The sequence below is a fragment of the Podarcis cretensis genome (genome assembly GCF_951804945.1).
Source record: "Podarcis cretensis genome assembly, chromosome: 17".
In the NCBI taxonomy this organism is placed as follows: domain Eukaryota; kingdom Metazoa; phylum Chordata; class Lepidosauria; order Squamata; family Lacertidae; genus Podarcis; species Podarcis cretensis.
In genome coordinates, this window is record NC_137187.1 from 40,890,824 (window position 1) to 40,918,461 (window position 27,638).

The 27,638-nt window shown below is 43.1% G+C and overlaps 1 protein-coding gene across 3 annotated transcripts in view; it reads left to right on the forward strand.

Annotated features, from left to right (window-relative positions):
* The window catches only part of PPP1R3F (protein phosphatase 1 regulatory subunit 3F), a 74,243-nt gene that overhangs the window by 15,417 nt on the left and 31,188 nt on the right, over positions 1-27,638 (forward strand). Inside the window, exons 1-4 of one of the 3 annotated variants that reach the window (XM_079958695.1) lie at positions 1,686-2,034; positions 7,967-8,022; positions 11,823-11,899; positions 22,146-27,276. In XM_079958695.1, coding sequence (XP_079814821.1) covers positions 11,891-11,899; positions 22,146-23,249 — 1,113 coding nt within the window. In that variant the 5' untranslated portion in view covers positions 1,686-2,034; positions 7,967-8,022; positions 11,823-11,890 and the 3' untranslated portion in view covers positions 23,250-27,276. Of the gene's footprint in view, positions 1-1,685; positions 2,035-7,966; positions 8,023-11,822; positions 11,900-22,145; positions 27,277-27,638 lie in introns of those variants that run through there. The other 2 variants (XM_079958694.1, XM_079958697.1) reach the window with 2 other exon arrangements.

Here is a 27,638-nt window from a genome sequence, read left to right on the forward strand (position 1 = left end):
CCAATTTAAAGAGAGTGCACCCACCTCACTGTACACCAGTTATACGAAGTTTTTCAATTTACCACAGACTATCATATGAGGGACTTCTATGAGGGGAAACTTAAGGATTTAGAGTCTCAGGCAGGAGTTGATCAAACAAACAGGAAAAGTTTATTAAACAAAGAGAAGTTTGTGAAACAAAATGGGTCAGGAAATGCGTTCTTTCAAGTAGAAGTTAACTTATTACTGAAATGAGGTAAAAAGATATCACAGGCTTAAACATAATACTATAGGCACAGCTCTTCTTAAACTTCAGTTGCTAAAAATCAGGTAGATGTTCTAAAATATGTGGTAAGATGCTTAAATCAGTCTCTGTTGCTTAGCTATGACAGGTGGCTCCATGAAACATTTTTATTATGACACAGCTTCCTTCACAGATGAATACGCTGCTTCATGAGCAAGAGGCACTTTTCCTCAGGTACCCACTCACTTAACAATCCCACTCCTGAGGTATTCCAAAATGCTATAACAGACCCGGGGGGTTACCTCCCCCCTTGTTCCTGGCTTGGGAGTCCTCTGTGCCTCGGAGAACTCTCCCCCCGGCTAGACTGAGAGCAGGTTCTTCCTCTCCCGGCTCACTCAGCCCCCCCAGGACATGCCTGTCTGTATGTCTTTCCCAGACCCTCAAGATGGCCTCCCTCTCTAAGCTGCAAGGCTCTGTCCTCAGGGTGAATGTTAACCCAAATCGGAGCCAGTTCTCCCTCAGTCCAAACCTATCTTGCTCCCTATCTTGCTTCCTAACTCTCAGCTCAAATCCAGCCCTATCCGTCTCCCCCAGAAACTGCCCCTTTTATTCTCCCCCCCAAAATGCTTTCCTCCCCGCTCTGTGGCGAGCTGCCTTTGTAGCCAATCAGAGAGAGGCTCCAGCCCTCTGGTGGAATTTCAAGGGGACTGCATCACCAGACTGGTCTGGCTCTGCTGTCCGTCACAATTACTATTTTTGATTTTTTGATTTTATATTATTTTTGAGGCATTGAAAGGTTGAAGAATGAGGTAGAAATGTACTGTAGTAAATTATAAAATAATAACAAGAACTTCAGCTGTTTTAATCATCTGATGTGATTAATTGACCAAAGACTTTTCCATCGGTTAAAACTTTCTCAGGCCACTGCTCCTTTGGTTCCATAAACTCATTACCAGTGACCCCTACCCTATAAAAAAACTATTCAGAATAGGAAGATAATGACAATTAATTGCACACTTATTCAAAATCCAATTAAAACAACTTAGTTTAGTTAATTCAACAAAATTGATGAACTTGATGAACTCCGTTGATACCAACTTTTCAAAGTCTGATAGTCATTTACACCTCTTTCCCCCCTTGCTGACGCCTTGCCTCTTGGTGCCCCCCTAGGTAATCCAACCACCCTTCAGGTCATGGTACTGCCCACTATGTGTTAAAACATGCCCCTGATTAACTGCAGCTAACTTCTGAAATAATGTTAATTGTTTTTAATGCAAATAATTTTTAAAAACCTCGGGTGGCAGAAACCATCTTAGAAGAGACATCTGCAGCATCACTTCTCTCACACACATGGGATGGTGCTTGCTATGATACTTGCACATTTCCCCATTTTATTGTTGTTGTTTAGTCGTTTAGTTGTGTCCGACTCTTTGTGACCCCCTGGACCAGAGCACGCCAGGGACGTCACTTTGTTGCTGCTGACGCAGTGGTTTGACTTCACCCCCGGAGGCACACTCCATTGTCTCTCAAGACAGACGAATATCAACAACAACTGTACCTTTTGGGTACATTCCACAGATAGGGGTGGGGGTGGGTTTTAAGGACATTGCTGCAGGTTATTGCTCACTGAACTTCTCTTGCAATTAGTGAGATCATGCTCAAGAGATTATTTTAATAATCAGATTAAAAACAACTACACCACAATCACTGTTGGTTCAACAGACAAGATGGTACCAGAAGACTGGAAACCTGAATAGTTACTGCTTCAGCAGGCAGAGCCCACTGTAAGGTGGAGTGGAGGTGTCTGCAAGGTAAGGATGAAGAACAGTTTTTACAAAAATGGGTTTGGAAAACTTTACAGGGATATTAAATATTCTAGGGATTTGGTGACAGAAAGCCAGTGTGGTGTAGCCATTAGAGTGTTGGACTACGTTTTGGAAGTCCAGGGTTCAAATCCCCACTTTGCCATGAAGTTCACTAATTGACCTTCGGCCAGTCACTGCCTCTCAATCTGGCCTACCTCACAGGGTTGTTGTATGGATAAAATGGGGAAGAGGAGAACTATGTATTGCCACCTTGAGCTCCTTGGAGGATAGGGGGGATATAAATCATATCCCTCCTCCTCCTCTTTCGCCTAAGGCTGCTACTGTACTGACTTGGGTCTTCTACCTTTGTGCCCCTAGGAAAGGATGTTGCCACTGCAGTTGTTCCCTGAGATGCTCCAATTTTCTGCTTTTGTCTGTGGAGACATTCTAGGAACTGGGGCCCTGGTCTGCTGCTTCCCCAGACAGATGAAACCATAGACTGCTTACACATTTCCACTCTCATGATCTAATGAGCAGAAACTGCCACAGCTGTTTAACTGAGCCCTTAAATCCTTCCCCTCCCACACCTTGCAGGTAGACAAAAACTGAAGGTCTTAACTGGTTTCTAAAGACACAACTTTTCATCCGATTGTTTGCTCAGATCACTCCCCCCATGTTGTACCACAAGCCCCTGCATGAAACTAGAGAGTACCATATGGGAGAAGACATTAAAATCTGCCAGTTGGAATTAAGGCTCTGCTTTCACTTTTCTAAGAACTTGGTTTGGTTTCTGCAGCTGGGTTTTCAGAGTTTCATTTGCAGGTGTTATGTACTGAGTTGAATAGGATCCAAACTGCAGCAGTCTGATTGGTCCTAGAACAATAGGATTCAGAATGCAGCAGTCTGATTGGTCCTAGAACAATGCAGCAGTATGATTGGTTGGCAGGAACCACCCAATCATGCTCCAGATAGAAGTGAATCCACAACCTGATTGGCTTACAGTAGAATTCCGGAATTAGCCAATCATGTGCAGCCTATTGTGTAAATAATGTATATAAAGCAGATACTTTGAGGGGACTTTCATTCATTCCTCCTCACCACTATGAGCTGAATAAAGAGCATGAAATCACTTTGCGACTCTGAGTATATTTCACAGTTGATATGACAGTTAAAACAGTTTATAAAAATGCAGCGAAAGAAAGAGCAGAGAGTGAGGGGAGAACTTGTCTCCCCACTTTAAATATATTGCCTTTGTGGACATTTTATGCCATGCTGTTTTGAGTGCTGCGTAGATCATATCCACAGGGCTGAGGGTAGGTTCCCTTTTCTATTGGCCTTTGAACAAGGCCTCATCCAGACAGGTGATTTGCATGCTTTTGGTCTGATGCTATTATGTTTTTCTAGAGTTTGGAGTGTCCCAAGGATAGAAAGGAAGGGTCCAGTTCGATGTAGATGATGAGTGTGTATGTGTCTCCTTGTACTGGTTTTACATTTAGAGCTGCTGCATGATTAATTAGGTCATCACGTGTTCCTAGTGTCCTCTTTGCTCAGGATTGGGATTGGCAATTACAACTCAACATGGTTATATGCTGCTGCCTTATGGAAATCTACATATTGTGGGAAATGATTTACCCAAGGGACTTCTGGGAGAGATGAATGGTGATTCGGTTGTCTTTCTGTTAGCTGCAGTAGACAGAAGATAATTGCATGGTGATTGATAATAGTCAGACACATAGTCTGGCTATTAAACCACTCTGGAGATGAGGGGTTAGTGTCTTGGACAGGAGTTAGGACAAAATGGCAAGCTGAGTAGTTGTAGTGGTTGTGGTTGTTAATACCACACACATCTGGCTGGATTGCCCCAGCCTCTCTGGGCGACTTCCAACACATAAAAACGTAATAAAACTATCAAGCATTAAAAACTTCCTGATGGAGTAATGCCATCATGCCCAAACGTCACATAATCCCCTTACGGGCTCTCTCTTTAAAACATCCTTGGGACAAAGAAACTGTAATGAAAGACACCCACCCACTGAGGAAAATCTACAGTTTGAAAATCTGTGAGTACTACCTTCTGTTGTTGAGAAAATAGAAAGGAATCAAATTGTTAATGTGTCTAAAGCAAAGTGGAAGGCTTGATTTATGCTGGATAAGGAATATTTAAAGGAACAATAGGAATTCTTTACTCTTCTCTACTTCCAGTTGGCCACGTGACCCGGAAGTGTCTCCGGACAGCGCTGGCCCCCGGCCTCTTAAGTGAGATGGGCGCACAACCCTAGAGTCGGACACGACTGGCCCGTACAGGCAGGGGTACCTTTACCTTTACCTTACTTCCAGTTGGTGAAAGTTAGGCGGCCATCATAAGCTGTGAAAAAGGAATCTTTTTGTTTTGAGATAATGCATCTGCAGCTGTGATTTTAAGAGGAAAACATTAAAGTGGATTGAGTGGCTAATAGAACATTTAAAAGCATCCTGTATGACAAAGGTACTTTTGGATCAACCAGTGACCATTGGTATTGTTAAACAGTTGATGGCTGAACAATTAAAAATGATCAGATCAATGTTTGATCAAGATGAAGAAAATGCACCAGAGGAATATGAAGTAGAAAATGGAAATGGGGAATACCTCAACACCACCTCCCCCTGCATATCCAAAAGGAATTCACCAACATCACAAAGATAAAACTCTGCCACACCAAATTCAGGTACCTGGGGGTACAAATAACCAGAAACCTCAACAAACTAAATCTCCACAATTACAAGATCCTGTGGTGACAAATCAAAAACTTGAGGAAATGAAACAACACCAACTTCACTCTCAGAAAAAAATAGCCATGATCAAAATGATCTCCCTCCCAAAATTAACCTACTTATTCCAAACCCTCCCAATCTGGGTTCCCCCAACCCATCTCTGGAAGTGCAGAAGAAACTACACTAGTTTATTTTCTCACACAAAAAGCCAAGAATACAGTGGTGCCCCGCAAGACAAACGCATCGCAAGACGGAAAACCTGCTAGACGAAAGGGTTTTCCGTTTTGGAGGCGCTTCGCAAAACGAATTTCCCTATGGGCTTGCTTCGCAAGACGAAAATGTCTTGCGAGTTCCTGCGGGTTTTTTTCCCTTCCCCCACCTTTTCCTAAGCCCTAAGCCGCTTATCAGCTGATCCGCTAAAAGCCGCTAAACCGCTAATAGCGCTAATCCGCTAAGCTGTCAATGGGCTTGCTTCGCAAAAAACCGCTATACAAAGAGCCTCACGGAACGGATTAATTTCGTCTTGCGAGGCACCACTGTAAACCCCAAATCCCTGCACCTTCCCTCCTCAGAAGGAGGATGGGGAATCCCCAGCATATTACATTGCCAACCAAGTATGCCACATAATCCAATATATTCTAGAAGACAAGACAAAACAAAACAATGGGTCCACTTGGAGAGCGACATCGTCAAAAACACCCCCACAACAGCATACCCATTTCTCCAAAACAAACTAAAGAAAATCCAAAAAACATTAAACAGGTTCACACAGCAAACTCTCCCCAGCCCCACTAACCCTCCTGTCTCATCACCCACTATTCCAACATGCAGGACAAAACCTCCAGATAAAAACCTGGCAAACCAAAGGCCTACACTGTCTAAAAGACTTCTACAAAAACAACAAACCCATACCAACACAAGAAATACAAGACAAAGTAGGGGACACCCAAATACCCTGGCTAACACACCACCAACTACACGCCTTCTTAAACAATCCAGCAGTAAAAGCAGCAGCCACTAGGCCCTTGACCACCTTCAAAAATCTCCTGACAGCAGAGGGACACGGCAAAGGAATGGCATCTACAATATCCAAAATACTGCTCCAAAATCCCACAAACTTCCTTGACACAATCAAAGAACAATGGGAGCATGACATAGGCTATGAAATCAACCCCACCCAATGAACTGGAATGTGGTCTAAACCTCCCTTTAAATCCATCTCAGCCAAAAGAAGGGAACTCTGAAACTCACCTACAGATGGTACCTAACACCACAGAAACTGGCGCTAATATGCCCAGGAACTGCACCAAAATGTTGAAGAGGCTGCACTCCACAGGCCCATATCTCCACATGTGGTGGAAATGCCCCCAGATCTAACCCTTCTAGGCATCAGACCTACAAGAGATATGCAAAATAACTAAACAGAATTCACCCCAGAACTGGCCCTACTGAACATTTTCCAAGATCATAATGACCACTCACATTATACAGAGCTTATAACCCAACTACTCTCAGCAGCCTGAAGCCTCAGTAGCCAAACACTGGAGAGTCCTGTCTGGAGTAAACATGGACCACTGGTACCAAATGGGAAACAGCCTTACTAGAAAAGCTAACCAACAGACTGAAACTGACACGGGGACAAATAGAAGAGGACTCTTTCAGCCCAGTATGGCTTCCCTTTATCTCATACACAGCCCAACAAGACGACAACAAGAATCCACCGAAAGCATAGAAATCAATTTTGCTAATTTGACCCAACAAACCCTCCCCCCCCCACTTCACAAATGCGAACAAATCTCAACAAACCATCCACACCATGGACTCCCCCAATCCTTCTCATCCCTGATGCTATGATGGTATGTTGGTTATGATACTCCCTCTGGAAGAAGACTGTGGGGGAAATAAAATGGAAGGTCCTAGAGGAGGAGATTGGGATACTATCCTAGACATTACAGGAAATGGAATACAGCAGGAGATGGAACTGAATATACAGAACTGGACATGAACTAGTGAATATATAATGGGGGTAGACAAATACTGGCCCACTGTGTGATCACAGAGGAGAGACTCTAAAATAGACATGGACAAAAGAATGTAGTATTACTTAATATGAAGTAATGGTGCTAGGAACTAATGGAGGTAAAGTTAAAAGAAAAAATATGGTTAAAATTTTACTTAATATGAAGTAATGATGGTAGGAATTAATGGAGGTAAAGTTAAAAGAAAAATATGGTTAAAATTTATAAATAGGAAACCTATCTTGGACTTTTCATAGGAAAAATAAATCAATCTTTCTGAGAATCCTTAGCCTAAAAGATAATTGTTAAATAGAAAATGGAGAAGATGGATGTTTATATGGACCAAAGGTTTTTAAGTAATCAGTTTTATTTTTTTAATAACCGGCAGATGGAAAATCAGAAGTTCTTCTTTTGTGTCTTTCCCCCCTCTTCTTTTAAATGTTATTCTTCTTTCTCTCTCCTTTTCCTTTCTTTATTTTTATTCTCCTTTCCTTCCTTTCTTCTCTTTATACTTATTTGATTTGTATCTTCTGTAGTAATTTTACTGTATTATGGGAAAATGGTTTATCCATTTGTCTGTTTATTCTCTATGCATTCAGACACCTCTTGAGAGATCATTGCTAGACTTGGCATGAGAGTTCCAGAGATTGGGGTGGGGGGGGGACAGTCTTTGTCAGTGTTGGGACACTGGGTACCAAGATGGCAGACAGAAATGTCATTTTGGAATGACTTCACCCATTTGGGGGATATAAGTTCATCTGTCTCCCACAATATCATGCCAAACTCAGCATAAAGGTTCCTGATGTGAGGTCAGTGAGTTTTATTGTTATTTGGTTGGTGTACCATTTTGATTAAGATGGCAGACTAACACATGACTTTACCTGAATTTTGGCGTGACTCATAAATTACACAATCCATTTAAAAATCACAATATATTTTTGGGTTTCTAAAAATTCCCAGGTAGTTCCAGAAGTTACCCACCAGTATATTAATAAAGTATGTTCACAAGAAAACTTTTAAAGCTACACTGAACTCAGGTTGCAGCACCAACATTGCTCTAGTAAAAGCAGTTATTTTGTCATGTTGGTTCCCACTGGTTCTTGGGGCCAACTTAGCAATGGATGTAACTTAGAACTGCACTCACTTCTCTGTCTTCTTTCTCGTTACAGGTCAAGTGAAAATGAGCTGCGAATAGAGGACATAGCTCAGGCAGTCTGCACTGAAGGTAGGTCTTCCCTGGATGTTTCTGGTCTGGCAATCTAAAGCTGGTCAGAAAATGGTGCTGGGAATGGGGTGTGCAACTCCATAGGATAAAAGGTAAAGGTAAAAACTAAAGGACCTCTGGACGGTTAAGTCCAGTCAAAGGTGACTATGGGGTGCGGCGCTCATCTCGCTTCAGGCCGAGGGAGCCTGCGTTTGTCGACAGGCAACTTTCCAGGTCATGTGGCCAGTATGACTAAACTGCTTCTGGTGCAATGGGACATTGTGACAGAAACCAGAGTGCACAGAAACGCTGTTTACCTTCCTGCTGCAGCTGTACCTCTTTATCTACTTCCCCTGGTGTGCTTTCGAACTGCTAGGTTGGCAGGAGCTGGGACAGAGCAACAGGAGCTGTCTTGCGGATTCAAACTGCTGATCAGCAAGCCCAAGAGGCTCAGTGGTTTAGACCATAGGATATATAAAATTGCCTTGTTCTGAGTCACAGTATTGGTTCATCTAACCCAGTGCTGTCTACTCTGATTGGAAGCAGGTCCTTTCCCTTTCTTCTATCTATTATCTTTTTAACTAGAGATGCCAGACCTGGGATCTTCTGCAGTGAAGGCATGTCTTCTTACTCTGAGCTAAGGCCCCTGCCCATAAGAGAAGGAGATGGATGTGATCAGGTGAAGCACCATTATCTTGCTGCTTCTCCAGTTAATATTGTATTCTCTTGAAGCCACAGGTGGCATGCAGGCCATGAACAGAAGACGCCTAGGTCAGACCCAGGTATCCCTCTCATTCATCATCCTGTCTGTAGACATTGGCCAGCCAGATACCACAGGGGCATTCCCAAGCAGGGCTTGATGGAGGTTACTCTTTTGGCCATCATTACCTGAAGCCACCAGTGAGCCTGTCCTGCTTGTAATTATTTTTAATGCTGCGGATAATCAGTATAATTCAACTAAGTTTAACTCTGAGTAGACCTAACGTACTCATGCTCATTAATTTCAGTGGTTCTACTCTGAGTTTAATACCACCCAATATTGCTCTGGTTTCTCTTCAGTTTGTATAAATATTCTGAAGTGGTCAGTCCTGCAGGTTAATTACTTAATTTCCTGTCATATGAAAATATTTCCTTTCTTTGCAAACACGTTCAGTTCTCCTCAGTTACTTCAGTGTTAGTGTGTGGTTTCCCGCCCTCCTTTACTCACTCCAACCTGACTTCTCTGTGGTGGGGGTTATGCATTTATCAATCCACTTTCTGGATATTTAAAGCACTTTGCACTGTCAGAGTTGCTGATATTGGATATCTAAATAAAATAAAATAAAATAGAACACTTCACATATGCTGTCTTGGAACAAAAATCCCACGTGTGCCAGTATTATGGTTCCATAGAGCTGAACTGTATTTTATACTTGACTTGGGGCTGCTGCCAAAAATGGCAACCCTGTGCCAATGTTCTCCATGAAGCATAGGATCATTGTGTAGTGTCTTGACATCATCATTTCAATTCATTGGCTGCCCCAGTAGGGGTGAGAAAACACATGATGTTATCACAAGAATTCATAATATCGTAGAATTGTGGAGTTTGAAGGGACTTTGAGGGTCATCACGTCCAATCCTCTGCTATGCAGGAATCTCAGCGAAAACATCTGTAACAGATGGCCATCCAATCTCTGCTTAAAAACCTCCAAGGAAGGAGAGTCCACAACCTCCTGAGTGAATCTGTTCCACTGCTGAACAGCTCTTACTTCATGTAGAGAAATTCATGCAGAGGTACTGCTGGAGATGTCTAGAGTTTCCTGTTCTGAGACTAAGATAGTTAGCAGTTTGAGCCTACTTAAAAAGCTCAGAGCTGAATTTGGGATCTTTGTGGTAGCTAATTCCCAAGGAATCAAATGCTTAATATACATGAGAAATATTTATTGTGTATCCAAACAGACATATATGACATTAGCAGCTTTTTCTCTGAACTCCAAGTGATCCTTTAAATTTCTGGTTTGTGTATTCTGTCTCATTAAAGAGCAATTTTTAATCCTTCATTCACTGTTGGCTGTGGCCCTCAAACATCTTATTACTAGACTAGCCCTGTGGACGCTGATGGGACTCCTCCAAAGTGAGTGCCTGGAGGCTAGTAGCTATGATATAGTATCTGACTGGAGAACCTCTGGGAAACACTTAAGGTTTCCTATTTCTAGGCTCACATGTAGAGGGATTTTGTGTTATGCCATGCCCTTCATGGCAGCCACACCCCTGTGGCAGCCATTTTGTGAGCAGTGCCCATTGCATTTTCTCAACATTCAGAATGTGCCCATTTGTCCAAAAAGGACAGCAGTCCCTGATTTAAATATTTTACTTAAATGTTTTATTTCATTTTTTTATATGCATTTGTGTTCAAAGACCTTCTGGTACGGTACAGATTTAAAAAATCTACACCATGAAATAAATAGAAATGAGATTCTAGTGCAGTCTGTTAATCAAGTTATTGCCCAGCCCATTAATTGCATCTGTGCAAGGCCCATTGAACCAATTAATCTATTTGAAGAATTTATAAGCCACTCATTATTTAAAAATATCATGGCAGTGTACAATAAATCATTAAATACAAAGTTCAGACAATAAGGATACATTCAAACCAGCATGAGTAATTTCCAACAATGCTGCCCTAAAAAGCCAGGGTGAATAAAAATGACTTAAGGAGGTACTTAAAAGAACAAGTGGCTGGCACTGCCCTCGTTTCCAGGGGGAGCTTAGTCCAAAGTTACCACAGCAAAAGATCTGCCTCAGATCTAAACAAATTTTGGGGTGTGTTGCACCCATAAGAGGGCCTCACTTGATGACCTATGGGGTATGAGCAGGATGACATAGAATGATGTGAGGTTGTACAGCAGCAGCACTTGGCGGTTTATACCAAAGGCTCTGCTCTTGGGAAAGGCAAATTCTGTGAGAAGAAACACCAAATACTGGGACCTGCAAAGGGCAGACCCTGCATTCTCTCAGGAGCTTGTAGACTGAATAATTGAAAATAGATCATAACATTGTAAGCTGTATAATCATTGCCAGGGTGATGGCTCATCCCCTGCCCTCCAAGCTGCTTGTTTTCAGTTTTCATTTTAATAGAGCTGTTCTGCCCTAGAGCAGTTCTAAGAAAAAGAGCAGTTAAAAAATTAAAAATCCACCCTTCCTTCTTTCATTTTGACTGATGGAAACAAAATCAGAGTAAGAGGTGTGGCAGTATATGGTACCTTGTGAAACATCACTACATACACATAAAAAGCCACCACCTGGTTGCACAATGCGCTTTAGCTGGGTAACATGCAGTTTTATATTGGATTTACTCCCTTATCTGATTAGCCTGATAGTCTAAATTTAATGAGGAAAAACTGGGGGCTGCCAGTTGGATGAGGAAGATATTACATGCATAATATACATAATATATAGCTTCAAATCCATATTAAACTCCTGTGTGGATGAGCCCTAACATAGCTACGCCTCTGTAAATTGTTATACTTTTAAGTATGTCTTTGCAACCAAAAGGGCCAGAAACCTATGGGTTTTAAAAATATATAAATATAAAAGATGAAATTGTCAAGAAACTGAACTCTGTGCCCAGGAGCAAATTCTATGCTCTCAGAAGTGTAAAAGTACCCAGATTGTGCCCAGCAGTTCTGAGGCTGGGAGTTGCACATATTACTGAAAAATGTTTCCTTTCCTTTCCTTTCCTTTCCTTTCCTTTCCTTTCCTTTCCTTTCCTTTCCTTTCCTTTCCTCTCTCCTCTCCTCTCCTCTTCCTCTCCCTCTCCTCTCCTCTCCTCTCCTCTCCAGAAAAGAAAACTGATAGAGGCTTGGCCAGTGAATCCCTAAACCTTCCTGTTCTGCAGCCCCCACTCTCAATGACACAGGTAAGGAGTCACAAATCACTCTGGAGAGCCAATGCTCAAGTGCAGGGGTGGGGAACCTGTGACTCTCCAGATGTTGTTGCTGGACTTCAGTTCCCATTGGTCCCAGCCAGCCTGGCTAAAGGACAGGGCTTGTGGAATTTGTGGTCAGGCCACATGTGGATGGCTGCAGGTTCCCCCTCCCTCTTCTAGCATTGGGCTGAGCCTTTGAGAGGGGCTTCCTTTCTGCTCCCTCCTCTTGATTAAAGCTTGTGTCCAGTTATTCAGATTCATTTACAGTTTGCTCTGTCCAAACTTATCTGCCAAGATAAGAAACAAGCTCCATGACTTATTCATCACTGCAACAGTGTTGTGAGTTGAAACCAGTAAATGCAGTAATACAGTGGTACCTTGGTTTTTCCAAATGTAATCTGTTCTGGAAGACCGTTCGAGTTTTCGAAACGTTCGAAAACCAAAAACTCAAAATGGAAGCCTCAAAACGGAAATTTCAATACGGAAAACTCACTACGAAGGCCACATTTCCGGTTCAACTTCCGAGGCGCGTTCAAAAACCGAAGCATTTACTTCCAGGTTTACGGCGTTTGAGTTCCAAAATGTTTGTCAACGGAGATGTTAAAAAACTGAGGTACCACTGTACTTAAATACTAAATTCAATACAGTGGTACCTTGGGTTACATACGCTTCAGGTTACATATGCTTCAGGTTACAGACTCCGCTAACCCAGAAATAGAACCTTGGGTTAAGAACTTTGCTTCAGGATGAGAACAGAAATTGTGCTCCGGCGGCGCAGCGGCAGTCGGAGGCCCCATTAGCTAAAGTGGTGCTTTAGGTTAAGAACAGTTTCAGGTTAAGAACGGACTCCGGAACGAATTAAGTACTTAACCCGAGGTACCACTGTATATGCTTCTTTATAACCAATGTGGTGATCTGCAGTTGAGGCTGAAGGCAAATGAAAGTCCAATTTGGAAGAGTCCTCAGTGTGGTCCTGTCCTGGTGGAAACGGGCTGGTTTGTAGCAGGTTTGTAGCAGAAGTGCGGTTTGGCTAGCTCTTAAAATGTTCCTAAGAACCTGCTTCTCCAGATACAGTGCTTAGTTCTTAAAGAGCACTATCACCTGCCTTGTAACAGTTACTGTTCCACTCATGCCATATTGATGTTATCTTTGTATTTTGACAGTGCTAACATATCTAGCTAAGAATTTTTGATGTCCTCATTGCAATCCACACCTTCCTTTTCCATAATGTAATATTTTATTTATATACCTATTTTTACCTCACATTTTATCTTATCTTATATTTTGTTTGTTTGAAAGTTTCATATCCTACCTTTCAATCAAATGACCTACAAAACAGTTTATTCCGGGCTAGGAACTGTTTTTGTGGACATTTGCTTGGGAAGGGACGGAGACCGGGGTAGGGAGGGAGGGGAGAATTGAATTTCAAAATTTTATGATTTTTGTATTTGGCTATTGTGATCTATAATTAGTATAAGAATGGGAGAAATTCATGGAAGGGAAGTTAGGTCGACCTTAGAAAAAGGATTTAATGTTTATAAGAGAATTGGATAAGTTAAATGTGGACAACTAAAAAGAGCTAAGTTTTAAAAATAATAACAATATGTTTAAGATGATAGACAAGAACTTGCTGAACTAATTATTGGAATTGGGATGTATGAAGAGGGGGTGGGGGGAAGTCCGGGAAAGAGGGTAAAGAAAGTAAGGGTATGAAAATGTATATGTGTTGTCTTTGTCTTTTTGTGTGTGTGTGTCTTTATAAAATGTAAAAACCCAATAAAAATTTTTATAAAAAAAAAAAATATAACACATTAAAATTATACAAAAATTACCTAGCAGCCTTTTTTAGCTGTGGCTGCTGATGGAGCCCATAGTGGCCTTAGCCTTGTTTCTGGAGTTCCAGGCCAACTTTTCCTACAAATTGGCACAGATTAATCACATGTATGACAGAAGGATGGAAGAGGGAAGACATGGGAGAAGGCTCTCTGGCCTATCCCATCTCATGCAAGTCTTGTTAAACCAGGAGACACTTCCGGGTCACGTGGCCAGCGTGACATCGCTGCTCTGGCCAGAGCCAGAGCCAGAGCCAGAGCCGCACACGGAAACGCCGTTTACCTTCCCGCTGGTAAGCGGTCCCTATTTATCGACTTGCACCCGGAGGTGCTTTCGAACTGCTAGGTTGGCAGGCGCTGGGACCGAGCAGCGGGAGCGCACCCCGTCGCAGGGATTCGAACCGCCGACCTTTCGATCGGCAAGCCCTAGGCGCTGAGGCTTTAACCCACAGCGCCACCTGCGTCCCCCTAAATAAATTACAGCTCCCCAAAAGGTCCCAGTGGCTGCTGCCTAGGCAAAAAGTGTAGGCACAACAGCAAACCAAAATAAAGTCCCTAAACCAGTTGTGGGGATACTGTTGTATATGTCTATGCTACAAGAAATGGGATGTGGGCATCTAGGACTTAAAAAAAAAATACATTTGTATTAATTACATAAAAAGGACATATGATATTTTTATATCCAGAATAATCAATTTTTCAGTATTTTGCCATATATCTAAAATATATTTAGTACCGTATTTGAAATATTAAACTTGTTGCTGGACATTTTCTTCAGGTTTACCTCTATTCTGTTCAATAAAACAAGTCTAAGGTTACAGTTCTGCACACACTTACCTAAGGATAAATACCACTGAATTCATCAGGACTTATGTCTGAGTAAACATGCATAAGACTGCATTGTAAGTTTTATTTTAAAAAAATTGGTAGTGTGTGCTTAGCTCTGGACACTTGAAGGACTGCCTCATGACCTGTCAAATTGTCATCAGGGCCTCTGAGGGGAGAGGACCTTTTCAGTGGCTGCCAACAGGCTTAGATTCTCTTGCCTGAGAGATCCACCTGCATTCCTCCCTCTTGACCTTGCAGATGGTGAGGACTCCTGTATTTCAGAAGCCCTTTAATAATATGGCAGGTCAAACTGCCTGTTGTCTGTTGCCACTGGTATTTGTTGTGTGCTTGCTGCTTCTGTTTTAGGTGGTTACACTGCTCTCTTGTGTTTTAGTATTATAGAGAACTTAAAAAAAAATCTAGGTGCCTTGGTATTTTGCAGAGAAGGGTGAGAGAAAAATGCTTTTAAATTATTGGTTTTCAGCCGGTGAGCCATGGCACCCTGGAGTGACTTGAGGAACATTCAGGGGATCTCCAGGAGGGCATCCTTTCATTAACTTGCAACCCATACCTTCTTCTTCCTGCATTGTCTCCCTCTCTTTCTTTCTGAGGAACATTCAGGGGAGCTGGCAGCTTTAACTTCCAGCCCATTATCTTCCCAAAATAAAACAGTAGCAAAAAAGTGGGGAAACACTTTTGCATGACTGTCTATCTTCTTAGTATCAAACTTTATTTTGGTCACAAACCAGCATAAAATAAAGCATACAGATTTTTTATCTTCTTAAAATCTTTTTCCCCATCCAAAACCAAAAACCAAAAGTCCTTCCAGCTTCAGTAACCAACAGTTCCTTAGCTTTACAGGGAAGGCTTGAGAAATGCAAGAAAATAGCTAAGTAGCTTGATGGTGTGTGTGCTCTATAAGGAGGGATTTAAAAATAACCCTGAAAGTGTGGAGTGTTTTCTGTGTTTCTCTCTCCTTCTACCCCCAACATCCCTTCCCCCTTCTTCTCTACTTCTCCCTTCAGGCAACCCCCCTCTGCCTTAACAGTCACCCAGCTTTATGGGGACAGGGAGAATTTTTATTTTTATAACTTCAAAAACGGGACAAATTGGGGGCCAAAGAGGACAGGGGACTCTGTGTCCCCAAAGTGGGACTCTCCTGTAATTATAAGGGACAGGTGGCAATCCTACTTTAATGTGACCTCTGTGTTCCCCTTTATTTAATAGAATTATTTTTTTTAAAGAGAAAGGGTTCTCTCATTATCGAGATCACTATTTTTAATAGGTTTAATCATTTTTATTAAATACAGAAGGCACATACCTGTATGAACACACACTCCCCTGAAACATAAATGAAGAAGATCACAGGGATACTTAAAACAATAACTGACAGCAAGGGTGGATAACCCCAGTATGGGGGCCTGATGAGCCACTCACAAGGACATGTCTTGTCCCCAGGATTCTACCATTTTTGGTAGTGGTGGCAAAAAGGAATAAATCACAGCATTGGGGAGGCCCAGGATTATTAAACTGCCCAGTCCAGTCCCTGATGGGAATACAAATTGTCTTCTCTTGAGTAATCAGATCAGTGCTTTGAGCAGAGAGGGGCCTCTGTATATTGCCTGATATGCCTGGGGGGTGGGGTGGCATGCAGTCCATGAGGAGGAGGAGAAGAAAAGGTTAGCCACCCCTGATTTAACAACAACAATCTTTATTACAGTCCAGAGACCCAACAAAACATTACAAATCAATACACAGCTCATACAGCCTACCTCCAGGTTAATCAAACATTTTGTTTAGAATATAGGGCTCATTTGTTCTTTCAACCACCGATAAAAACTTTGCCACTGCCAACGTTCTAGCTTTCGTCCGTTCTTCCACTGGGAACCTGACATAGTGAGCCTCTGATTTTCCCGGGAAAGTCACCAGCAAGGGTAGTATCAGTTCAGCCCTGGCCTGCTCATACTTCGCACAATGCAACAAAATATGATTTATGGAATCGATGTCTTGAGCACATGAGCAAAGTCTGTCCTGGTAGGGAACTCCTCTCAACCTACCATCCAGCACTGCAGAGGGGAAGACATTTAGTCTGGCTTTGGTGAAAAGCCTTCGATACTTAGGTACTGTCAGGTTTTTGATGTAAGATGTTACCGTATTTTTCGCCCCATAGGAAGCACTTTTTCCCCTCCAAAAATGAAGGGGAAATGTGTGTGCGTCCTATGGGGCGAATGCAGGCTTTCGCTGAAGCCTGGAGAGCGAGAGGCATCGGTGCGCACCGACCCCTCTCGCTCTCCAGGCTTTAGGAAGCTATCCGCAAGCCTTGCAAGCCTGGCGGGAGTTCCCGCGGGCTCACAAGGCTTGCGGGCAGCAGCCTGCAGCCCCGGCGAGTGTCCGCAAGCCTTGTGCGCCCGGTGGGAGGTCCCACCGAGCGCGCGAGGCTTGGGGCGGCAGCCTGTCGCCCGAAGCACGGAGAGCCCTCCGGAGGGCTCCCCATGCTTCAGACAGGTGTGCTCAAGGCTTGGGGCGGCAGCCGCGGCTGGGGGCGGGAATAATTTTTTTTTATTCATTCCCCCCCCCCAAAAAAAACGAGGTGCGTCCTATGGGCCGGTGCGCCCTATAGGACGAAAAATACGGTAACTCAAAGACATACCCATATTGAACTCCTGCTGCCAGCGGACTACAGACTGCGTGTGATCGAGATCGCAAGTCACTGTGTGCATTGTCCCATAATCTTTGCTTTAAAACCTTTTGGGCGCCTTCATAACCCAGGTAATACAGTTGGGGGGGGAGAGAGAGACCAATAGAGGTGGCTTTTTTAGTCATGGTTTTCTGCCATTTGCTGACAAATTCCTCATTGGTCAAATGTTGGTACAGACCCTTCCCTAGATTAAACACTGAAATCCTGAGCCAATGTTTTAGGGCAGCCCACCACGCTCTAGCTGAAATTGGGCATTCAGCAGCTTCCAACAGAAGTACGGAGTTGGGGACGCAGTTACCTGCAGCAGAGATCGTATAAATTTTGCCTGAAAGCCATCTAGCTTTGGCAGGTCCCCATTATGCCAGACATTTGCTGCATACAGGAGTTGGGAAACGGGCTTTGCGTTGAAAACCCTTAAGGCTGCTGGAACATATTTGCCGCCCTTTGTGAAGAAGAATCTATATATGGCTAGCTTTGTAATCTCCACCTTTTGAAGGGAGGTTTGCCAATGGTGCTTCCAAGATCCTGTATGATGGAATGTGAGCCCTAGGTAACCGAAGTATTTTACCTGTTCAAGGTTATGGCCATCCAGCACCCATTTAGACAGGGAGAAACACCCCCCTCCCCCGATTTAAAGTTTGACAGCTACAGCATATCCATCCCATAAACTATCTTTTCTTAACTGCAGTATACTTAATAACTAGACTCCATTGTTTGGTTCACAATGATTAGATGCAGTAGGAAACTGATTTAAAGAAGTCATGATGTCATCACCAAAGCTGTGCATGGACACATACTGGCCGCCTGTGGGCAACATGCTAAGCCATGGTTTAACATTCTGGGAATAAACCTTGGTGCACCTTGTGCTCCCACATGCCTTCCTCCCTCTCTTCCACCATTGCAGCCACAAGGGGGTGTTTGGAAGCTTTTGCTTAAATTTCATAGCCATTTTCTCTCTTTTTGAAAATTTTATTTATGCATTTTCAAAATTTCAATACATACAACTTACAGTTATCTTTAATTATCCCATATCCCCTGACTTCCCCACCCATCCCTCCATGGCTTCCTATTTGTTTCTTGTTGAGCTGCATATTCTTTAATACCACCCAATTTAATTCTATACAATATTCTAATTGTTTTTAACTGCTGCTTATAGGTCTAGTCCTACATGGAAGTTTATTTGACTATTATATTTCTTTAAATATTCTCCAAAGTGTTTCCACTCCTCACTTATATGTGACTCATCTTGATTTCTTATCTTCCCTGTCATAATTGCTCACTCCACACATTCGATTAACTTATTTTGCCAGTCCTCTTTTGTAGGGATTCCTTTGTCCTTCCACTTTTGTGCATAGATTATTCTAGCTGCTGTAGCTGCGTAGAGAAAAAAACAAAGTTGCCTCTTAGGAATTTCACCATCTGTTATACCCAGTAGGAAAATCTCTATTCTGGGGGGAAATGTCAGCCTTAACATCTTTTTAAATTCTACATAAATCATTTCCCAATATTCTTTAGCTTGTTTACATGACCACCACATGTGCATGAAGGTCCTCTGTATCTTTTGGCATTTCCAACATAGTTTTGATTATTTTTTATACATTATCACAAGTTTGCTCAGAAACCCGTTCATAGCCATTTTCTCAACATGGTTGGTTCAGTTTTCTTTCCAGCAGCTTGGAAATGTTGTTCTTGTAGCGACCAGAAGATTTTCTTACACCTGTTTTACAGAGATTTATAACTGTCCAGTATGTTAAATAGCTCTGAATATCTATTTTTGTAGCACTCTCTTAATTCAAACCATCCACCAATTGGGATCCCTGTATTAATAAAAAATTCCAAACGTCCTCTTTCAATTTTACATTGCATATATGTTTCTCATTTCTATACATGAACTCTTTCTCCCATCACCCTCTCAATGCCATGCAAGATTATTTTTGAACACATTTTTGCCTCAGCCTTGAATTTTTTTCAGGGAATGAAGTTTCTATAAATGTTGTATCTTCTTTTTTGAGAATTCAATAAATGCTGCATTTGGAGATATTGATAAAAGGAGATAAACTTAAATGTCATATTTATTATTAAAGTACTATGGTTTTTAACATACCACCATGTACAATTCATTCAAACAATTTATACCTCTTTAGAACTTTTTCTGACAATTTTAGAACCAAAATGCCTCAAAAAGAAAAATAATATTCTTCCTAAATTTTAGAAATAGTGATTTGGTAAATCAAATACAATGGACTAGGGCAGCCTTTCTCAACCTGTGGGTTCCCAGATGCTGTTGAACTACAACTCCCATCACCCCTAGCTAGCCAGGCCAGAGCTCAGGGATGATGAGAGTTGTAGTCCAACAACATCTGGGGATCCACAGGTTGAGAACCGCTGGACTAGGGGAAGCAAGGGACTTAACTGCAGCAAATCACAAATTTGCTCTGCAAGGCAACACTCTTCCTGCTTTGAATGGGAAACCCAGCCTGTCCCACACTTTCTCTGGAACAGTCCGGTTGGTAAGGCCAATGACTTCTCATCCTCCTAGGATTTCTGATCTTGCCTTCCCCACATTCTCCTCCACTTTTCTTTTTTCTGTGGCAAATATTGTTTAATAACACTTGTACTAGCACTCAAAGGGCTCAGGGTGGTGTGCACCTGGACTTGTCTCACTCTATACCTTCGAAAAGTCCTTCACTTGAGTGGCTAGCTCCACGTGTGGGAAACCATCCCTGGCCCATGCTAGCTGGGGGTCATTGGAGTTCTAGTTCAGCAACATCTGGAGGCCCACAACTTGTCTAGTTCAATGGATATGCTCCATCCACTACACACTTCAAGTATATTTAATTGAGAGCCAATAAATTGAAATTCAATCCAGATAAGACAAAGGAACTGTGAGTAAGAGGTTCTCTAGACTGGATGGATGGGAGATCCCCTGCTCTGGACGGGGTTACACTCCCTCTGAAAGAGCAGGTACATAGCTTGGGGGTTCTGCTGGATCCTTTGCTGTCACTTGAGGCTCAGGTAGTCTCAGTGGTGCAGAGTGCCTTCCATCAGCTTCAGCTGGTGGCCTAGCTACGCCCCTATCTGGACAAGGATGACTTAAACTCTGTTGCCTGCTTTGTTATCCTCTAGGTTAGAGTACTCGAATGCATTATATGTAGGGCTGCCTCTGAAGATTGTATATCTTTAGGTACCAGGCAAAAATGTTCCTCTTCAACCAAGCCTTTGACTGATAAATATTCTGCAGCCTTTTAAATGTGTTGGTGTTTTTTTTTTTTGAGGGGGGGGGAAGCTATTGGTTTGTTGTTTTCATTTTAACTATTTATTTGTGTTTTTAACTTGTATTTTTATCTTCTGAACTGCCCTGATATTGTTTTCTGAAGGGCTGCTGTGCCGCCGCTGCCCGATTTCTGTTCTCATCCTGAAGCAAAGTTCTTAACCCGAGGTACTATTTCTGGGTTAGTGGAGTCTGTAACCTGAAGCGTATGTAACCCGAGGTACCACTGTACCTCAAGGACTGCCTCTCCCCATCAACTGAGGCCCTTTTTTGTGTGCCCCCTCCATGTGAGGTCTGGAGGGTGGCAACACAAGAACGGGCCTTTTCTGTGGTGGCTCCTTGTTTGCAGAATGCTTTCTCCAGGAAGGCTCATCTAGTGCTTTCACTACATATCTTTAGGGGCCAGGCAAAAACATTTTTCTATAACCAGGCTTTTGGCTGATTAAACATTCTGTGGTCTTTTAAATTGGATTGTGAGAGAGGGTTTATTGGTTTGTTTATGCTTTTGTTGTATTTTGCTTTCCAATTTTGTATTTTTATGTTGTGAACCACGCTGTGATCTTTGGATGAATGGCAGTATACAGATTTTAAAAACAACAACAGCCACAACAACAACATAGTTACTGCCACTCTAGGTTCCTTCTGGAAGAAGGTTAGGATGTAAATTAATAAATAAATGCAATAATAACTCAAAGGGGGCTTTTTTACAATCAAGCAGTGTATAAATTTTATGAAATTGATAATTTAGTAACAAATTAATTAATTAGAAAAATAGCCTCCTTAAAAAACAACTTGCCCATTTGCATTAGATACAAACTGGAAGGAAAATGTGGCCAAGTCCCAAGTGCTGGCAAAGTCCAGGCTCCCCAGTTGGAGAAGCAGCAAGGAACCCAGAACAGAGGGAGCAGCAAGGAGGCCACGGAAGGTGTATGGGGGTGGCCTGGTAGCTTGCCTCAGTGATGAGCTGCGCATGTGAGAGAATGTGGGGAGTGGCATGAGGTGACTCTGCAACTCACCTGAGCCCAGGACCAGGAGGATTCTGCTCTGGTGCAGGTGTCCCTCTGAGTGAGTGAGTGAGTGAGTGAGTGAGCGAGCAGCTGTGGTGGCAGAAGTAGCACCTGACCCACAGGGCTCCTGGCAGACATTTTGCCCTTACTTTCTTTTAGGTGTAAACTGTATCATTAGACTAAAATGCCATGAAGATTTTTCCCAATCTTATGCCTATGTTCATGAAACATTTTGCCAAGCAAATGTACTCGTCCAGGGAGTCCCTAGCCCTGGAACTGTTTGAGATTTGATTAATACAGTATCTGTTGGAACAATTGGTCTGGAGTTGAAAATGGAGGGTAGACAAGATGGCTATTTTTCATTTTCTGGTCTGCAACTGCTTGCATAAAGTGTTCTACGCTACAAAGTGTAATACACTGGGGCATTTCTTAACATGTAGTATGAGCAAAAAAGAGACGTCCCTTGCAATCATAATGATGACCCTTGATGTTAGCAAGGTTTCCCAGCAGCTCCACAAATGGTTGTGTTTATTGCTTTGAATATAAAATCACATTCTGCCATTTTCTCTATGTATCTTTTCTTCTTCCTCACTTTGCCTAGATTCCAGAACTCACAATCACCACCAACTCCCCAGAAAAGAAGGAACCTTCTAAAGACAACCTTGTGGATTTCACCGATTCCCCACAGGCACTTGCTTTCAAGGTCCATCCCTCATCTCATGAGGAGCTGAAAGTGCCCTGGGGCTTGGTACTGGGAACCGAAACCCTTCCCTTAGGGCAGTGGGATGTGCCTGAGTTCAGCAAGTGTGACCTCACTACAGAGGGCTCTTTCATGGAGGAATGCATGGAGGAGCAATTGAGAAGGTACCAAGAGTTGCCCTACCGCTTGGAGGAAGATGCCATAGACCGGGAGCTGGAGCAGCTTTATCTGTCCCACTTGAGCCGGCTCCGAGCAGAGGAGCTTGGAGGAAGAGAGGAGTGGGCTGAGGAAGGTTCAGGCAATCCTAGCGGCCCTGCACCATCTCTCATTGCCTTGCGGCAGAGTGTCTTGACTGACCGTGACCTGATAGTCAACTGGACAGGCCCCGAGAGAGCCCTGAACAGCTCCCTGGCAGAGGAGATCATGCTGCACTATGCCAAGCAGCGTGGTGATGACTCCAGGGACAGTGAGGAGGAAGGATGCACGCCAGGGTATGCAACAATGGCACCATCTGAGTTGGTAGGACCAGGTCGTGATAGCCCACCTGTCCTACTAGAAGGCTGCTTTCTAAACCACCTGGAAGAGGGAAATGTCCAACGTGGCTTATCTAAGGACTCTGACTCTCCTGTCAGCTTGAGAGTGGTGTCACCCAACACCTCACGACCTGCCACTCAGGAGGCCATGGTGATGCCTTTGGTAGTCCCAGCCCGGACACTAGTGCCCCTTCCACAGCGGCCCACAGATCTGCTGTCCAGCCCTCTTGGTGCCCATGGACAGAAAAAGGGTCAGGGCTTCTTGATAGGGCAAGGCAGCCTTTGGTTGGGTGAGGGGCTTAATGTCCACAAGCCTCCTGAAGCCAATCCTGGTTCTCATAGTGAACTTGAAAAGATCTTGACACGGTCCCTGCGGTTTCTCAGCCTCTTTGTCTTCCTGCCTGTGGTCTTCAGCAGCTGCATGCCCCTCGTAGCCATTATGCTTTACCTCCTCCTGGACTGGTTCTCATAGTTTGGCATCTCTCTCTATGAGGTGTTGGAAGGCCCATAAGAGGACTGTCTGTAGCTTGGCTTCATTCCTGTTTTCTTCTGAACAACAATGGTTTGATTGAGAGAAAGAGAGGGCAAGTCAAGTCCTCCTGAGAAATCATGGCATGTCTTAGTTGCGGCTGCTTATAATTTTCCAAAGTTTAGTGCACTTTTCTTTTTGTTTTGTGAAATCATTTGAGGATGATTTTTAAATGCATTATTTACAACCACCCATGAGAAAATTCCGAGGGCTAGCTCTAAAAGATGGGCATGGTTGGACACCCCATGAGTAGCAAAGAGCCTCCCATCTCCACAACATATTGTTTTCCCTTGGCATGAAACTCCCAAGAAGGGCAAAAGTAATGTAAGAAAATTCTTGGGTTGCCCACCCCTGCCACTTGAAAGATAAAGGGACCAACTAAGGCTGCTTTGCCCAAAGGCCTGTCAAATGCTAGATCCATTACTGTGTGGTAATGTTTCTAATTTTTGTCAGATATGAATTTGCAGGAGGCATCTATTTGCAGGAGGAAAGCATTGCATTTTTCTTCCCTGGAAATAAATTTCCTTGTTGGGGTTGGCAGACTTTAATCTGAATTTTTAAGCCTTCTCCTTTATGGTGTTTGGCTTTCAAAGATTGAAATACTAAGCATACATACCTGGCAGGAGTAAGTCCCGTTATTTAACAGGAGAAAGTATACAATTGCACTTTTATACTTAAGAGATGCACTATGAACAGGTTTCAACTTGTTCCTTGTTTTGGGGGGGGGCCTTATTGAAAAGAGATAAAACTAGACTCTTTGGAAAAAGGAAGAAGCATTCACATTTTTAAAGTCTAATTTAAATTTACCCATGTCAGATTTTTTTTTAAATGGCCTTTTCTTATTTAAATCATTTTTAAAATGAATTCAGTGTATGCTTACTCTGAGCATAATACTTCAGAGTATGGCAACTAGATTTCTGGGCAGGCTAAATCTTGGAGGAATCATTGGTTAAGTACCATTCAGAGTCCTTTTAGTAGAAAAGATTAATAATAATAATAATAATAATAATAATAATATTGTCCCTTTAAGCCTTGCCCTTGGCCACCCATATGTGAGAAAAGAAAATGGTGAATGGAGCAGAAATAAGCTAGTTGCCTCAGTTTCTAGAATGCTTTTTTCAAGGGCTAAGAATAAAACAAACATACAATATATGAAGAAAATATTTGAGTTGAAGTTACTCCACTCTTGCTTAATCCTGAACCATAGAGGAAGTTTTTATGGCTCTTCCAGAAAGTATATATGCTTGGACTTTTGACAGATTACGGCACCCAGTATAGTAATTTTATTACTTCAGTTTAAAAATAACAAGAAAATGTCCAAACTTGCCCTCAAAAAAACCCTAGAATATTTGTATTCTTGGGAGGGAGGAAAATTGTAAATAGTATTTTTCAAAATACCTTAGCATAGTCCAGCAGGACATTCTCCTGTGCAAATGCCAGTGAAATTTAAAAAAGCTTTTGTATTCTTCTTTTTCATTTCACTGAAGTTTCTGCAGGTGAACCTGGATTGAGCCCTCAGTTCCCATAAACTGGCATTCCTTTTTTCAAAAAGGCAAACATCAAGATGCTTTCCATTCCAAAGTAGATGGTAACCTTTTCGGTGTTCTGTCTACCAAACCCCTGCAGAATTCAGCCGCTGCCATTCCAGATGGCTAGTCTAAAAGGTGGTGCAGACACATTTCCTTCATGCCACAAGCCTGAGCCACACCCGTTTCTTAATGAGATCCTTCAGACTGCTGATTTAATCTCTGCTTTAAGGACTCCTTTCTGCTCATGGATCTACCCGTGCTTTTCTGCCACCAGCAGGGTCCAGTATAGAGGACTACAGGAAAGCTGCCCTAAACAAATGGCCCCCTATTTATTTTTGTACCTGGTGGGAAATACTAACCTTTTCTACCATAGAACTAACCCTAAGATAGAGAGTTTATTTATTAACCACTAGCAGTGCAAGTCCAGAGTGCTGGGGGTTGAAGATGAAAATAATTTATTATTCTATATCAGTGTATGTGTCTGCAGCAAAACAGTAGATTGAAAACACTGTCTTCATGTGCAATAGGCTAAACTGGCATTGAACCTGCCATGAAAAGACAAGCCACTTTCGTGCTGCTAAACATGCTTCATTACTTCCTCTTGAATGTTGTACTCTCAACAGCTGCTGTGATATAGTTTGTGAGGCCTTGTGGAGGAAGAGGGAGGTCTTTGTGTGGGTTCTGAGGCCACTTCCCTCTGCTGATCCAAACTTGGCCATGCTTTCTCATCCAATGGCAAATATTCTCATGTAGGGAATGTAGGTATTTTTGGAAGGTGGAAGGTGGAATGTTGCTTGTGCTTCGTGAATGGAGATTGGAGTCCAGTCCTGATTTTACAGTCATCAGTGGAAAAATCTGTATTCACCAAACAGAAGCTAAGTTCAGAATGTAACTAACAGCTACAGCGCTGTGTGTGTGTGTGTGTGTGTGTGTGTGTGTGCGCGCGCGCATATATATCTTTGTTGAGTTGTCCCATGGTTATGGTCTTTGTCCTTCCCAGGGGCGTAGGAAGGGGAGGCAGTGGGGGACGGTCTGCCCCAGGTGCCCTCACTGAGGGGGGTGACACTTGGCGTGCCACCCGTCTGCCCACGAGTCCCAAGCCTACCCCAAGCTGTTGGGGTGAGCTGCGCTGCTTTGCCAGCAGCATTCCCCCCTTCATTTTGACAGCTTGGGGGAGGCTTGGGAGTTGCGGCCGGGCAGCGTGCCAAATGTCCGCCATGGGCAGCTCACTCTGCCCCCACAAGCGGTTTGCTCCGTCCCCAGCTGCAGGGCACACGCGCTGCTCTGGGCACCCAAGCGGCTATCCTGCGCCTTGGAGGGCACCCTCCGTGCCACGCCCCCCTCAGGAGCAGCACGGGCCTATGCTCCACCGCTAGTCCTTTCAACACTGGTTTCTCTCCTCCTTAGCCAATCTGTCTGCTTCCCCTAATGGAGACCTACAATATGTCTGAAGACACCAGTTCCACCTCACAACAGTATTTGAAGTCTTTTGAGCCAGCCACCCACCTGGCTGTAATGCATGTGTCACTTCCATTCCACACATCTGCAGAAGCATTAGGTAAAGCCAGAGGCATTCCTGCAGTGAAGCAAGGTGAGGTGGCTGCTTCAGGTGGCAGATTTTTGGGCAGCGTTGAGGGTTGTACAGTGGGAGGCAGACAGATTTGAGCTTATAGTGTGTAATCCAACAGGTAGAACTCCACAGAAGGGTATCACTTCAGGAGAACTTCCCTGTGGAATGTCTCCCATGCTAATTTATAGTGAGGGAGGAAGTACCTTTGAATTTTTCTGCATTAGACACCAAAACGTCTTGCAACTATCTAGGTGAAAACTAAGGCTAGTTCTCATGTTACAGTGCAAAGCATGCTAGGCTGCCTCATTTTTTAAAAACCATTTTTAGGCCAGGTTCTTACTCAGAACTGCATCTGGGTTGTTCCATTTTAGACTTCAGTTACATGTAGGACTTACATGATTGAATGGCGCTCTGTCTAAAACTGCACATAGAAAACTAGCACATAATAACATTTTTCCTTACATGCCAGTTTCCTTGTGCAGAGATTTTTTTAAAATTTTGTTTGAAGAAATGCTTGGCTATAAATGTTATCACTTGCAGCCTGATGTAGGTGCAGCTTAGGTGCTGGTTTACTACCTCAGTAAGAACCTGGGTCTGAGTGTGTTAACAACAGCAAAAAAGTGTGGAATCAGCATTCATACATGGAACTGCTGCCTCACTTCACTTCTGCCAGTTCCCATGTGCTGTCTATAACCCCTCACCAACTAAGTAGTCACTTTCCAAGAGTCAGTGGTTTCTGCCCTCTGATTGGCATTAATAATAATCAACCCAGCAGGAACTGTATAAAGTTTCAGATAACCTTTACCATGCATATCAAGAATGTCCTGGAAAGTGTGCATATTAAAACAGGTTAACTTGTTATTAATAGGCACCCTTTTGTGCCTTGTCTGTAATGTGTGAACAAGCTGTAACTGGCATTGACCTCTTCTGGATCCTGAAATGTACAGGTTAGAAACAACAAGCACTGAAAAGCAAGTCTCAAATTATTGAGGGAGGCAGTTCCTTCTGTGTGTGTTCAAGGGATCATTTCATCCTCACAACAACCCTCTGAAGGTAGAGGCCAGTACTTGCCCAAGGCCATCCAGTGAGTAGGGGTTACCGTATTTTTCGTCCTATAGGGCGCACCGGCCCATAGGACGCACCTCGTTTTTTTTTGGGGGGGGGGGGAATGAATAAAAAAAAATTATTCCCCCCCCCAGCCGCGGCTGCCACCCCAACCCTTGCGCACACCTG